The following is a 15843-nucleotide window of genomic DNA, read 5'->3' as shown; positions in this document are numbered from 1 at the left end:
TGAAGATTTTTGAGCAATTTATTATATTATAGAGAAGAAAGACAGTTACGTTGAATTTTAGGGTTGTTTGTGAATGGCCATTGTATGTCGGAATAATTCATCTATGTCGGTCCATTGTATATAATAAATAGCTACTAATATAGGTAGTATTCTTTTTTTGGACAATGACAATTGAGACCTTATGAAGAAGTTGGGATACGTATATGATACAAATACACAGATACGTCAAATTTTTAAAATTTAGAATGATAGTGTGTTAACAAATATATTGTACGGTAAAACTTAAATGTATATAAAGATCACCACGACAGCCCTGGACTTAGGCAAGGAGTGCAACAACCTACAACCCAAGAATTTAGGGGCCTATTATTTTAGGGGCTATTTATGACAGTGAAAGATGCAAATAATGTGGTGGTAGCTAAGTTCACGAAGACAACAAGGAGTGCTTCTAATGTGGTGGTAGCTAATTTCATTTATAATAATCGATTGAATAAATGTTGGAATATCGATAAAAATATGGAAAGTGGAAACTAGCTAAAGACGGAACCACCCTAGCAAGATTGTGGATAACTTCATTTGTCTATCTCCTAATGAATTTAACATGAGAGTTCACAAGAGTTGTAGATAAAATACGTCTGCAATCATTGATAATAGCACCGAAGTCGGAAACGCTTGTTTTCTTACGGTAGATGTTGTTGACCATCTGTTTTCAGTCCAACTCAAAATCCATAGTGAATCATGTCTTACACCTCTTTACTGATAATGAAATATGATATTTGTATAACTAAAGACCAACAGCAGACTAAACTCAACCTTAGCTGCCTTCCATGGTTACATGGATGAAGCTTTTACAAAACTAGAAAATATAGAGGTGCCATCTTTCAGAAGAATCTGCGGATTTCCTTGTTCAGCCTTGAAAAGGAGAAGAAAAAAAAAAAAAAACTGATGTTACTTCATGTTTGGTGAATAACTTGAGCCTCAAGGGAACTTTTGAATGACAGCCAATACACAAACATTGTATGAAATTCTCATAATGTGGTTAAAATGTGACGAACCACTACACACGCACATAGCAAGTTAAGAAATGATATGTAACTCATTTTTTCTACTTCTCCCATGAATATGGAATGTAAAAAATTTGCAAGGTTAAGAGACCAAAATCACACATGAGACATGACTATAGTAAGTGAACTAAAAGTAAAATTAAGACAGGAAAATAAAACATACCAGGTTCCCATGATCAAGAATTAGAATGTTATCCATATTTATGACAGTTGAAATCCGGTGAGCAATTGTGAGCACCGTCATTCCTTTGCATTCACTGGATATGGTGCTTTGCAGCAGTGAAGCAGTTTGAATGTCGACACTGGCAGTGCATTCATCCAAACAAAGAACCTAAGCGTATCACAATAATATATTGATTAGATTTGGAATAGGCATATTATATTATGTTCAGATATTTTCATTCATAGTATCTAGAAACGTTTTCCTTTGGATGATAAAACGAGCTATAATGAAGTTGTTGCATAAGAAGATATACTATTATCATTAGAAAAATTAAACAATGATGAAAATATATAGTACAAACTAATTCTCTTAAATTGTGATCGTTCTTACCTTTGAAGATTTGAGAAGTGCACGTGCAAGGCAAAGAAGCTGCCGCTGGCCAACTGAAAATGACATCCCTCCTTCCTTTACAAGAATATCCAGCCCTCCAGCTACTTCTACTTCCTCTTTCACATGACACTTCTCCAGTGCATCCCAAATTTTTGAGTCATCGTTCCTTTTGAATGGATCTAGGTTATCCCTAGAATTTTGAAGATATTCAAAATACAGGATATCAAGTAGACATGAAATATAGGTGCAATGAAAATCAATGCCAATGCAATTCTTTCCCAAAAAGATAGTAAGAATAATATATTATGCAAAATAAAGTTCAAATTACGTACCTTAATGATCCTTCAAACAAGAATGGACTCTGAGGAACAATAGCCAAATGTGTTCGTAGTTCTCTCACAGGAATATTTCGAATGTCCATGCCATCAACTGTGATGGAGCCTGCACATATTGGAGTAAGACAAAAAAGTGCATTTAACACACTAGATTTTCCAGCACCTGTTCTTCCAATTATTCCAACCTGATTACATTCCATGTAGAAGGTATTAAGCATAGCTACTATATCATTCAAGATTATAAGAAAACAGAACAAATTCAAGACTTAGGCTCTACCTGTGTCCCTCCTTCAATTTTAAAACTAAGATTGCAGAGCGCAGCTGGTAAAGATGGCATATATTTCAAAGTAACATGTTGGAATTCAATAACTCCTTGATTTGGCCAATCTGGATTCAAGTATAGACATCCATCTTGTTCTTCTTGGGGAATATCCATGTACTACAAAACATTTAATGTCTGATAAATGTCGGAGTCTAAACATCTTTATACTAATCGAGATAATGAGTCTATTCATACTTGAAGGGCTCTTTCAATTGAAACCATTTCCTTTTCTGTTTCAGTGAAACTTGTTAGAAAACTCCCCAGCAGAGACACAATTGGAGCTGCGTACGAGAGGGCCAATCCAACCTGTTGAAAAAATTTAAAGTGTGCCATGTTCAGCTTTTGTATTAGTCAGTCGATCAAGTCACATATTTGCTAAAAGGAAAACACACAAACCAGTCCTGGGGTGCCAAAGTTAATAGGCAGACTGTCACGAGACCCGGCAACAGCCATCAGGGCTATGAATGAGATGATAAATGCAGCTAATAACTGGAATAAAATAGCTATTATTAGCAACAATTGATATTCCATATTTCATAAGTTCAAAGCTAACATTGAATAATAGTTTTTGCGAATTGTACATCACCATACTTTCTTTGATTGAAATGTTAGTAAACTCAAAAAGAAAGCCATATACCTGAAGACGCAGGGAAAGCCACAGACTCGCCACTATCTCTGTATAGGAAGTCTTCTGATATAATGTTACGTAGTCAGTAAATTTGGCGAAGAAGAAGTCCTGTCCACAATGACCATTGCACCAGAGTTAAACAGTTGCAAAAACAAAAAAGGCTAGTGTGGAAGTTTCAACACACCACACTTTAAGAAAATGATGCCCTGAGATGACCAAAGAAACAAAACTTCAATAAGTAAAATCTTTGGACTTTATTTTAATTTTTTTTATCAAGAGTAAAATCTTTGGCTGTGGATAAAAAAGCTTCTATAAAGAAGTTTCACACAGTTAAAGTGGGTTTTTGAAACTCAAAATATAATAATCTGTATGAGTAGGCCTATTCCATGCACCAATTTTTCATATGGATCATGGATATAATAAGTAAAAGATATTAAACAAAAAGCTAATTTTCATCCATAAACCTTGCTATCATCACATCTTAAGTTAGAAACCCTTTTTGTCCGTTGTTTAACAGTTAAGCTTTTCAGTAAAGTACTACAACATGACACAAGTTTGTCCGACCACATGATCCAAAGTTAAAAAATTGCAGCCTTCACATTCATAATTAAATTAGCTTTTAAATTATGGTAGTGGTAGGAAATGGAACTCATTCAATGACACTCCTTACCTATAATTGTAGTGATCTATGAAATAATATATACAATACAAAGAAAAATATGCAGTTATTATTGTTTCTGTAAAATACAAATACATTTACCTCGGATTTAAAGGCTCTAATAGTTGATGATCCATCAAGTGTTTCGGTGAAGGATGTATATATTGGAGAGCGAGAAACACTATCCAGTCTTCGCAATTCTCTCGATGTTGACCTGTAGAAGAACTGAAACCAGTGCATTGATAAGTTGAATGTTGTCTATCATACTAAGTTAAAAAGTCATTAATGTTTTAAAAACTTAAAATTCAATTTATTCCAAAATAATTGATTTGAAGCATTATAAACTCCTATTTCTTACTCCACAATCATGAAGAGTTCTGAACCATACAATATAACATAAAAATTCCAAAGTGTTTTTACAACTTGAAAGCTAAAACAAGCAGAGTGCTTAAATCCATGAAAATGATAATAAGCAAAAAAATACCTGAAGTCTACTGTAGATATACCAAAAGGGCAATAACAGAACTAAGAAGAAGACCTACAGAGAACCAAAATATAAAAACATACTGATGATGGATAAAGTTGATGCAAATTTCAAAATTTCATAGTTCATAAGAAAAACAAAAAATATTATGAATACCTGTACGTAAGATAAAATAATTGCAATACCCAACAGTCCTACAAAATTAGCCAGGAGAATGTTCATAATGAATGGAAGAGAATCATCTATTGTATAGAGATCTGAAGATAACCTGCACAAAACATTATAAATCATGAAATCTACAAATTTCATATTTGTATAATCTTCTAAGGCCTGTAGTCATCATATTCTAACCTATTCAGTATTCTTCCACCAGGGGTCTGATCAAAGAATTGCACAGGTGCATTGATAAGCTTGCTGAGTAGTCTATTGTGCACCTTAGTTGCCGCTTGTAAGCCACCAAATGCAAAAGAGAATGCCCTCACCAATGTGAAAAGGGAATTCATAATACAAAAGAGACATAGTATAGTCTGGGGCATTAATTATCATCTCAAAGTTAGAAAGTTGCATTCAGTATTAGTAGCTAACAGTGACTAATGTTATGAGCATCAAAAAAGAACTTTCAGTTAAGCTTGATTAATATTTCCACCGTGATCTTTACAGGATGATAGTAGGGGATTCCAAATTACAAAAAATAAAAGGAACTTCAAACTGTATATATAATGGATTTTTCTGACAAAGAAATTCTCACAGCATTACTTATTAAAATGAATTTTTGGATTAAAAGTATATTGTTGTAGTTCTTAAATTAGACACACAGTGCCCAAAAAAATTTAGTCTATCAACAATATGTCCAGCAAGAAAAGTACTATGAAAATGATCACTACAAATCAGCCCGTTACCAGATAGAAAGACATAGAGTAACTTGTTTGACCGTCTTCCGTTGTGGTATCCACCCAATATGAAAGCCATAAATCATTTCCATTACGTGAAGCTTGCATCAGAATAGCTGATAGACATATAATAACGGCAATGAACCAACCAGTAAAAGCAGCATAGTTCCTGCATTAAAATGTAAATGAACAATTTAAACCGCAAAAGATGACTTACGAAATTGACAACATAACCTCCCCATACATGACTGATATCAACAGCTAATGTGTTTATACTCACTTATACACACCAAGTTCAACTTTTCCCTCCTTCCTCAACTCAACTTCAATTACACCATCTGCTCCCTCTAGAGAATCCATGATAATTCTATCAGGAAGAGACTGCTCCTTGGATACAGAAGAATTTGTGCTGCAAGATTTCTGATTATGTGAAGTTGAATCCATTTCATTCAATGGGGAGAATGCTGTATATGAAGAAGTTGGAAAGTCAGCTGAACTTCCCATCCACTTTAAGTGTCCTTTGTCCAATACAACAATCATATCAGCAGAAGATATTGCCTGCATATAAATTAGACACATCATTATGCTAATCCTTATATTGTGTCAAGAAAAAAAATCCGTATATAAATAAACTTCTACCACACACACACACACACACACACATACATAGGAGGAATCAGATTATATCGGTGTAACACATTAACTGTTATACCATTAAAAACTTTAGATACAATATGTGGTTGTTGATGATCCAACTGTTTAAAAATAACTATATATTACATTGCTTATTTGTGTCAGATTTCAATAAGATTTTAAACAAAAATAAGTTTAGAATCAAATAGTTCTTATTTTATATTTTTGAAAAATGCATATAACACTAATCTTGATATATCTCATGAAAGATTAAAAAAAATTGGATTACTTTAAAAATGTTATATATAAAAATTTGGCGTGCACGTGCACATACGCACACATAAAATAATTGTGAAGCGACTACACAATAACCTGAGTGTTGTGGGTACAGAGCAATCGGGTTTTTCCCTTCATAAGAGGACCAAGAATGGCATTGTGTAAGATCCACCGAGCAACTTGTACATCAACTGCACTCAGGACATCGTCAAGCATAATAACATCTGAGTCATGATACAATACCCTGCCAATTGGACAATAGTTAGTTCTTTTTCTTCAGCATAATCAAGGCTTAAGAACCACTAATAAAGTAGTACAATGAAATGCAAAAAAGACGCTAGCACCTTGCCAAAGCAAGACGAGCTCTCTGTCCACCTGATAAGTTCACTCCTTTCTCTCCAACATAAGCCATGTCACCACCAACCATCAATGAGATATCGACATCCAATGCACATGCCTTTACTGTATCTGCATACCTGCTTACAGCAGGAAGATAATAACGGGGAAGAGCACAAGTTCTTTTGTTCAAAACATGTTTGTAAAGATCAAGTTCACATAAAGCATCAATTAGATAAAAACGATGGGGTTGTTGAAGGCATTATACCTTTCAGGATGATAGCTTTTCCCAAATAATATATTGTCACGTACTGTTCCAGATATAATCCAAGGGACCTGTAGTTATGGGGAAATAAATAAGAAATTTCATTATGAGGCTAAGTATATAGCATTTTTTCATACAAACCTGTGGGACATAAGCTATAGATCCACTGGAATAAATAGATCCATGATCAAGCCGCATTTCTCCGAGAATTGAATATAACAGGCATGATTTACCGGAACCAACCTGAACATATGCAGTTAAGTGAAATAAATGCAACTATGGACGTGCTTCAGATATTAGGTGAAATGCATTTCTTTCCATTTCATTTATCAAGTTGAATTATGAAATACTAAAAATACTGGTGATTCCGACAGACACAGATGACTAAGTGATAGGAATCACGACCTATTTCTCATATTTTGAACTAAGGATCTCAAATATCCATTATCATTGTGTTGTTGAAATGTTATAGTGGATATCCACTGTTATTCCTTATAAAAATGTTTTTATTTTATTGGTAAAAGACATTGACGAAATTCAAACAAGGATCTGACCTCTCCAATAACTGCAACAAAGGAACCCTTTGATAGGCTAAGAGTCACATGATTCAACACCATATTTAATGCTTTTTCATCACTACTTGACCAAGAGCAGCATGCATCTTGCATAGAGACAGCTAAATCTTGTAAAGAATCAGGCTGTTTACCCGGGAATGATGATGAACAGGAACTGTTCTCTCCCACTTTGCGTCTATGTTCAGGGCAAGAGAGAAACCTACTCAACCGTCTGGAGGATATGAAGGCCTACGGTGGAGTTAGAGATATTTTTCATTCTAATCACTAATGAATGTGTACAAAGTTACTTTTGTTGATATAAATTCATGGAATGTAGGAGACTCACATCAATCAACCCATTAATCACCCAAGGGAATGAATTAAGTGGTGAAATCAGAGTGTTAAACAAAGCAAGACAAGTGAAAACCTGCAATTAAGATTTCCTCGACCACGTCAAATTTCTAAACAACTGACAGGAAAAAATAATTAAATGAAAAAAAGAAGAAAAACTTGTTAGGAAGATTAGGTAAAACATGTTCGAACATACCGTTGCAGCATCAAGTTGATGTCCCATCAATGCAAACAGTCCAAATGTGCAAAGAGAAAATAGTGATGGTGTTGTAGCCCAAAAGAATACACACCATGCATCCAAGTATTTTCGAGTCTGTAAAATATGGATGAAACATGACGATCAAAATAAACTAAGAAGAAAAGGTAAGTATTCCATTTGATTATGCCATTCTTAGACACTGGATTAGCAGCTTCCAATAACCTTTTTTTACATAAAAATCTTACAGCTAAGTGTTTGACTTCCAAAGATCTTGTTTCCATCAACCAACTTGAAAAAAGAAGCTCCCATCCATACATCTTCAAAGTGCGAATATAAGTCAATAGTTCCCCGGTCCTGCGAATCCTGGAAAAAGCATAATGTTAATATTATATGTACCAGCAGCTTTGGTTCATATCCGTCCATTAATGTCCAATTGAATGAAGGGAAATAGTAAAATCCGAAAAAAGAATAATAAACTTTTAATCTCAGGGAAGACAACACGACTCAATGAGGACATGGAAGCCTCAAAAGAAGTAATGAGTATGGAGGATAAAGGATCCCCTAAATGCAAAGGAGAACACTTTCCCCAAATAAAAAGGAAAAAAAATTATTACTAATGGAAAAGGCAATAGTGTATAGATACCTTTCATCCTTCTCCTTCATCATTTGCTCAGTGGCCCTTGCAATCAATTTTGATATCCATTTATTCACTGCATCAATTAAAATTCAATAATAACCACATTTTTTTAATAAATAAAGACTTAAATATATTTTTGTCTATTAAAATGAGTTTTTAGTCTATGTTTAGTTTTGGACTTTTGGATCTCTTATTGTTTAAAAGTATTCAATTTTGATAGCTGTTATTGATGAGAATGGGAACTGCATTGTAGAGGATGGTTATCAACTTAGTGTTGTGATGTGTCTTTTGTCACATCACTCGAGTGTCAGGAAATGTTGACATGTTATTTTTAAATTAAATTTAAATAAGATTCAAATAGTGCAATGTGTTTGACACATTCTCTCTCCCTCACAAAATCCGTAGGTTTGCATTCACATGGAATGTCGTTCATAAGAATCTGACAGTGAGTGCAGTGCAGTAATGCATGTTTGTTGATGATAATAATTAATTGATAAATTAAATAAGAGTTCTTGTTAGGATGTATGAAACAAATTCAGTTATTGATACAGTATAAATTTCTCTACGAATTCATTTCAGTTGCCAATGCACACAAGTAGGTGAAAAACAAATTAAAAATGAACTGAAATTTTGTTAGAGTGATAGTTCTACCTGGTATTAATAAAATGGTTATTGCTAATCCAGACACAAATGCAAATTTGACTTGAGTATACAAAAGATAAAGCGCCACTCCAATTTGTAAAGGAAGACTGAAACAATAAAGCCACAGTGTGATTAAGATATATGTAAGTTAAACATTATTAAAACATTAACATTCATGATTTGTAATCAATTGTAAACTACAGAAGATGGTTTCCAGTTCACAAGAATAAGAATTCTATCAAATACATTTAGGTAAACCTCGATTATTGCATACAACTAATAACTCAGAAAGGTCTTTTACTAGACAAAATATGTCTGGGGGACTATTCAGAAGATAAGGAAAAAGACAGTTTGATAGAATACTTTGAAAATTAAGGGAGTACCTCCAAATATCATGGAAACTATTACACAAGTTGACAGTTCGGTCAGCATCCACCGACATAAATGTCTGAATTTCTCCATTTGTGAATTTTGAAAGCTCTGCTAGGTTCACATATAGACACTTGAAGCAACATCAATATACACGTTTTAGATGAATTTGCTAAATTGTAGAAGCCATATATATATGCACCAATAACATCATCATTTAGGAGGAGAGGGACAACATGTGAATTTCATTATTATGTACAGACAATAAATTTTTAGCATACCTTCTCATAGATTAGTGTCATGATACTAGATCGCAGCTTTAGCTTCAGTTTGGAAAGGCGAAAAGTATATTGTGTATCTAGAAAAGATCTAGAACAGAAGGACACTGATTTACTAATTGCTATTGGTAATTGCAGAAAAAAAATGCATTAAAGAACTTATATAAATCCATATAGATCCGACATTGGACTCGAAGTCAGAGAAATGCAATATGAAAATATTGACCAACACAAATAAAATGCATTAACCACACCTGCACGGAGGTTCATTAAGAGAATCTTTTCTCTTTGTTATTCTACACACGGTTACTTTTTAAGGGGGTTTCAATATCTGATTTGCAGAGATTGGACAGGTTTGTGGAAATTTTAGTAACACTGGCCCATATTTGTTTCAGTTTGTGCATTCTGGAGGCTACCTAATCCTCCCACTAATTGTACTCTTCCCTAATCACTTCTATTAGAAGTGTAAGCTTTTTATGTGGAGGCCTTCCTATCAATGGTTTTATATATCGAATGCACCAACATAATTTCACTTTCTGTTAAATCAAGATAATGAATCAGTCACATGTTTTCACGTTTCAGTCTTTCTTATTTTTAGGTTATTTACATAATTATGTAAGCTTCTACCACTGATACATAATTAACATTTTGAAAGCAGATAGTTAATCTATAGAGTATCATTTCATACATTTTTATATAACCATCAATGAAATTAGTATCAGAATGAGTTTTGAACAAATCAATCAATCACCCCCCATAAAGATGTTTGTCCATAAATCTTTACTCTGATATAGTGCAGGATAAACCATCCACAGTAGCAGCAATAAGTAGACAAACAATATGTGAAGCCTAGAATAGAAACATAAAACACAAGAAGAAAAACCATACTGAATTATATAAACATGAATAACCAAACTTACTTAACTATTGATGCGATACCCAAGGATAGTGCAAGTAAATACCCATCCCAACTTGCTGAACCTGAAAGATGCAACAAAAATGGAACCCATATTTTATGTGCGAATTGGCTGATACGAAGCTAGAAAAAACATTCCCCAAAATGAAAGGGAGGGGGGGGGGGGGGACTATTACTGCTGTTACCATGTGTCGTTTGGCAAAAGAAGTTATGCATCAAGGATTACGAAATAAAAGTATTATGCACAAAGAAAGTGATATAATGGAGAAGCATTTCAAGTAAGAGAACAAATAAAGCTAGAGATGCAAGCAAAAATAACACAAACTATGCCTTGTTTCAAAACCTTGCTGAAGAAACTTGATCAGCTTATTGAGAAGCAATGGCCCCGCAAAACCAATACCATCATTTATCACCTGGAAGAATTTCAAATACTTTGTAGTTATAGAGCACAAATGAAATGAAATAAAATAAAATAAAACAAAACATAGTCAGATTATAATTTTGGTTTCTTCTTGGGCAAGGTAGTGGTTTTTTAATATTGACATGAATTTACTTCACAAAAGGCAAGTCAATATAAAAAAAGACGGGATAAGGACTAAATATCATTTGGAATAATCCTGTTTTCTCCACAAGTGAACAAAGAGTAAATAATTCAACTGTCAAGGTGTCAACACCATTAAACTGAAGTGATAACCCATTCAGCTTCTATAAATTTAAAACACATCAAGGTATCAGCACTGCTAACTGGGATATAGGACAGATTTTTTTGGTGTTTATTTGGGTATTGATAAGAATTGCTTTCTTCTAATAAATATGTTTAGATACATTAAAAAAAAATGCTCGAAGACAGCATTGTTACAACAGCCAACAGTCTATAGAAGGAAGATTAAGCATATAGAATAAATATATAAATAGAAAAGGTGCAAGCTTCAATGTGTTATGAACTTAGATTTACCTAGCACAGGGATGGAAACTGTGATTTGGTTTAGAAAAGTACCTTCAATAAACCAAGGCAGAGATATGGCAATCCATATGCATTACAGAGTGCTCTAAATAAGGAAGGGCTTGAACCATTATTACTCATTTGAGCTCGCCAACTGGACAAAATTATATCATGACAGTAAGAAGGACTCATATCAGGTAGTAGCGGCAGAAGATCATCAGAGTCCAATTGCTTTAGCACACCTTGATTCATCACGGGACTTATGAATTTGAAAGTCATAAAATCCAAAAAGTTACCATTATTTCCCTTCAGAAAGAAAGTTTAACTAATTTGAGCATATCAATCTTTAAACATTGAAAAATAAAAGAGAGGTAATGATTAGACAACATTAAAAGGCATTATTTTTTGCTTAAAAAATAGGTCAAACACATAATTATCTATTAAGAAAATTAAAATCTTCAAAATCATCATAATTTTACTACACATCTAGTCTTCAGCAGCTTGTCGACAACAGGAGATACAAGCCACATTATTGCTTTCGAAGTATTTAAGGAGGTCACAACAAACACAAGAAACCACATCAATGAACTCCATACATTTAAGAATTAAGATGAATGATAGACAAGTTATTATTTGTATGTAAATATCGCACCAAGTGAAATATTTAAAAGAAAGGATGCACCAAATAAGAAAAAAAAGAGTAGCCGAATCATTAAAGAAGAATATGATCGGACACATTAACTAAAGAAAACTTCAACAAGATAATACTCTAAGGAAACAATAGTTTAAGGGATATGCGACTGCGTGCAGCCTTTTTCAACTTCGGGTCTTTGGCAAATAAACCTGCCATCTTTTGATTTGGTAATTAACCACCAAGTTTGAAAAATGTTTTGAACAGCTTTTATATTATCTATTTTTGGTTAGTGAAATTATATATATCCATACAACTCCTAAATTAAAAAATTTACTGTCAACCCATACATTGGTTCCATGTTAAAAGTTTCATGCTTTGAACTCAATTTTAAATTTAGTAATTTCATCAAGCATAAGCTAGCTATTGACACAATTTCAAAGTGAAGGGATTTAAATATTTAATTGCCAGAGTTGAAAGTTTATGACTAGATTTGACGATGTCAAATTCAACAAAAGTTTTGCACATTTCCACTCCTCAATGTATAAACAAAACAGTATGCAAGAATTACATTGTATTCAAATCTAACAATTATAGTCTGGCATATATATATATATATATATATATATATATATATATATATATATATATATATATATATATATATATATATATATATATATATATATCATAAACTAATTTTCTTAAGTGAGTAAGAGTAACACAGTTTGCGAAGAGAATTACAATTGACATGTACTTACAAGGTCATCGTTGCCACCTTCCTCAAGGTCCCCTCCATTGGAAAGAAGTGGATCTTCCAATAAACTAAAATTATGGCAGCAGCAGATTCAGACAAGAGCTTTCAATATACTTTGAAAGCAAAACATATATTGCTTCTACTAAGTGATGTAGACAATCAAATGAATGAACTTTTCTTAGTACCACTATAAAATCAAATCATTTTGGATAAGTGATAAGCACAATTACATGTAATGCATCCAGCATACTAGGATAGCTAGGCATCAAACATGGCTAACAATTTATAGGCAAAGTACATGGGCTTAATTAAGTAACTTGCGTATGTGAAAGAGATATATCAGGTCTACCATCTTTTAAAATTTCACTAATGCTTATCACTAATCTTGAAAAGAAAGTAACTATGTAAGAATGACAGGCTGATATATACCTGCTTTTGGAAGATGATCTCTTTATCCTGATCACATTGATAACTATGCCAAATGAGATATTCAAGAGGACAACTAAGCTTTCCATGATGCATACTGAAACCTGAAATGAAAATTATGACAACTCATTCACATCTAACATATGGTATAAGATTTATTTGAAAATGAATAAATATTACTAGTAATAAAGGTAAAACTTGACATGCCCAAAATATACAAGCCATAAAATAATAGCACCTCCAATGATGGAAACTTTGTTATCAAATGAAAAATCCCCAATATTGGTTTTAGAATCCACCAGAAACATAGGACACGGTTGAAGACTATGGTATGACTTCTGCTTGCACATTTCGTAAAGAGAATGACATTTGCCTGCATATAGGCGTAAGTGGAGATTTAGATCACAAGAAATCTAATACATTAAACTCTTCAGAACATTGTAGCTGACAACTACAAAATTAGGAAACTTACCCACACCAACAACTCAGAACAGCTACATAACCACTTATGATATCCAATAAAGTGACCATCATGTTCTTTCTTCAGCAGAAAAATTATTTCCAAAACTGAAAAACATGCTCCAACGGCTGGTACAAAATCCAGGACAAATTTCTCTGGCAGAGTCTTCTGTTTATTCATTTCAAAAACACCAAATATGGACATAATTACCTCAGGTATATAGTATAGATACTATAATGCATAGATAATTTGTGGGGATACTAGTAATAACTTGTTCCTGTGTGATTCAGTTAATTTCAACAATGTTTAACAGTTAATGGACAATCTATGAGCTTTATTACTGAACATAACACAGTTCAGACTTCGGAGTTCAAAGTATCATCAAGGATAACAGTTGAAGGCTTGCAAAGAACTGTGTTGTGAACAGAAAACAGGGCAGATTATGAATTTTCTACAATTTTTCATTGCACTAGTTTTCTAGTGCCTTCTCAAAACCCTTTAAGATGGCAAGATCAGCTACTAGTACCTGAGTGAATGATCTCTGAGCTTCTCGACCGTCAATTTTTTGTTTAACTCCAAGCACAACAATCATAACAATAGTCACTATATTCACTGCAAAATCTAAAACAGTGGCCATTATTAAGGAAAATCAAATCATACTAGGGGGGAAAATTGACATGCAGAAACTTAAAACAAGTAGAATCTAAAAAAATAATAAGGATATATGTCTTCGAAACACTCGGAGAATCCTTTTCCATCCCATACCTGGAAACCATGACAATTCATAAAAAGGTGAAATGCATGATGAGAGTGCAAAGAACATCCATAATCATAAATGTTGTAATATTCCATCACTGATTTGTCCGGCATGAAAACTGGACAGACACTGACATACCGATAATAATTTAAAAAATGGAAGAAATTGTCCAACACCGACACATATCAGACACCACCGGACAAGCCTTTAATATAAAGTTACATTGATAAAGCAAAGTAAGTTTTGGAGTCAATTAAAATGCAGAATATGATTATTCTTCTTATTGAAATTTTCACAAAAAATGTAGTTTGATATTCTTTAATGAAATAATAGCTAATAATGAGTAACATGAAAAGAATATAGATTATAATTAACGTTAGAATTTGGAAAAAAAGACAAGTTAAAAGCTTAAGATTATTTATGAGGTTGAGGTTTAGTGTGATAAGTGTTGGTTTGGTTAAGAATAAAAAAAATGAAAGAGTTGAAAATGGGAAGGGGAAGAGATGCGTACAAATGGAGAATTAGGGCAAATCAGAGCGAAGAAGTGATCCATGGAAATGAAAATGGAATGAATGAATAACAGAACACAAGCACAGCAGCAGAAACAGAGAGAGAGAGAGAGAGAGCAAAACTTTTGAGTTCAATTTAGTTTTATTGTGGGGTTCGGTTCCTTTCAAAGTTTTTTTTTTTTTATACTATATCCCACCAAAGTTCTTTTCATGCAAATATATTATTTATTATTGTTATTATTATTAATTTTTTTTTTATAAGAATTATTATTTTATAAAAGTTACATTATTTTAGGATTTTATTATTTATTATTTTATCTTAAAAAAATTACCATCCATTTTTTTAGATTTAAAGGATATGCAAAATCGTGTAAAATATATTGACATCCAATAAAAATTCATTAAGTTGTCGTATCACCGACTCATATATAGTTAGTTTAAAATTCATTGTGTGATATAAAAGAATAATAGATTTTTATTGAATTTTTTTTTAAGGAAGATTTTTATTGAATGTTAGTAAACTTAGTAATAGACTGCTTTTTTTTTTTTTGACGTAAGTGTTAAACTACTTTATTTTTTTTTATTTTTTTTTTTGTAGAGAGTGTTAAACTACTTTACACAAACGATATATGTACATTAAAATACAGGGACATTGAATAAATATATAATACTGTATTTTTTTAATATATAATAAATAAAATAAATAGAAAGAGATATGGACTTTTACGCATTGTTTGATTTTAGAAAAAAATGATTTTGGATGTATAAAATAAAATTAATTTTGAAATGTTTACAAGTTTTTAAATGATTGTCTTTTAAGTTAAATGAAATAGTATAAATCATGAACAAATCCTAACTAAAAGTTAAGATTTTGTCCAAAAAAAAAAATGTAGATATTATATCGTGGTTTACATTCAAATTTATTGTTTAGTTTACTTTTATGGTTTGAGTAAAAAAAATTGCTTTATGA

General features: G+C 32.5%; 1 protein-coding gene across 1 annotated transcript; it reads right to left on the bottom strand.

Annotated features, from left to right (window-relative positions):
* Positions 1-662: 662 nt before the first annotated feature.
* Positions 663-15035, bottom strand: LOC123898497 (ABC transporter C family member 13-like). Its single transcript, XM_045949470.1, has 36 exons — positions 14876-15035; positions 14332-14372; positions 14134-14236; positions 13620-13775; positions 13386-13520; positions 13151-13251; positions 12726-12789; positions 11388-11639; positions 10734-10803; positions 10395-10455; positions 9478-9565; positions 9211-9329; positions 8837-8934; positions 8192-8258; positions 7794-7911; positions 7546-7662; positions 7345-7425; positions 6999-7247; positions 6586-6687; positions 6448-6515; positions 6188-6319; positions 5940-6087; positions 5215-5492; positions 4944-5103; positions 4396-4571; positions 4201-4312; positions 4045-4098; positions 3663-3785; positions 2912-3010; positions 2671-2763; positions 2470-2580; positions 2230-2391; positions 1950-2137; positions 1618-1807; positions 1228-1395; positions 663-912 (listed from the first exon to the last, which is right to left on the bottom strand). Exons 1-36 carry the CDS (start codon positions 14915-14917, stop codon positions 832-834), a joined length of 4407 nt encoding a protein of 1468 aa, XP_045805426.1. The 5' UTR covers positions 14918-15035; the 3' UTR covers positions 663-831.
* Between the last annotated feature and the right edge of the window lie 808 nt (positions 15036-15843).

Source organism: Trifolium pratense, linkage group LG7 (assembly GCF_020283565.1).
Source record: "Trifolium pratense cultivar HEN17-A07 linkage group LG7, ARS_RC_1.1, whole genome shotgun sequence".
Taxonomy (NCBI): Eukaryota; Viridiplantae; Streptophyta; class Magnoliopsida; order Fabales; family Fabaceae; genus Trifolium; species Trifolium pratense.
Note: the sequence above shows the minus strand (reverse complement) of the source record. Positions and strands in the feature narration are given on the sequence as shown.

What these genes read in the sequence shown, in the direction of transcription:
- LOC123898497 (XM_045949470.1), bottom strand. Translation starts at nt 14,917, where the DNA reads ATGGATCACTTCTTCGCTCTGATTTGCCCTAATTCTCCATTT. An exon ending in GCTCGTCTTGCTTTGGCAAG is followed by an intron (nt 6,088 to 6,187) that starts GTGCTAGCGTCT and finishes TCCAATTGGCAG; the next exon opens with GGTATTGTATCATGACTCAG. An exon ending in TTCTTGATCATGGGAACCTG is followed by an intron (nt 913 to 1,227) that starts GTATGTTTTATT and finishes CTCCTTTTCAAG; the next exon opens with GCTGAACAAGGAAATCCGCA.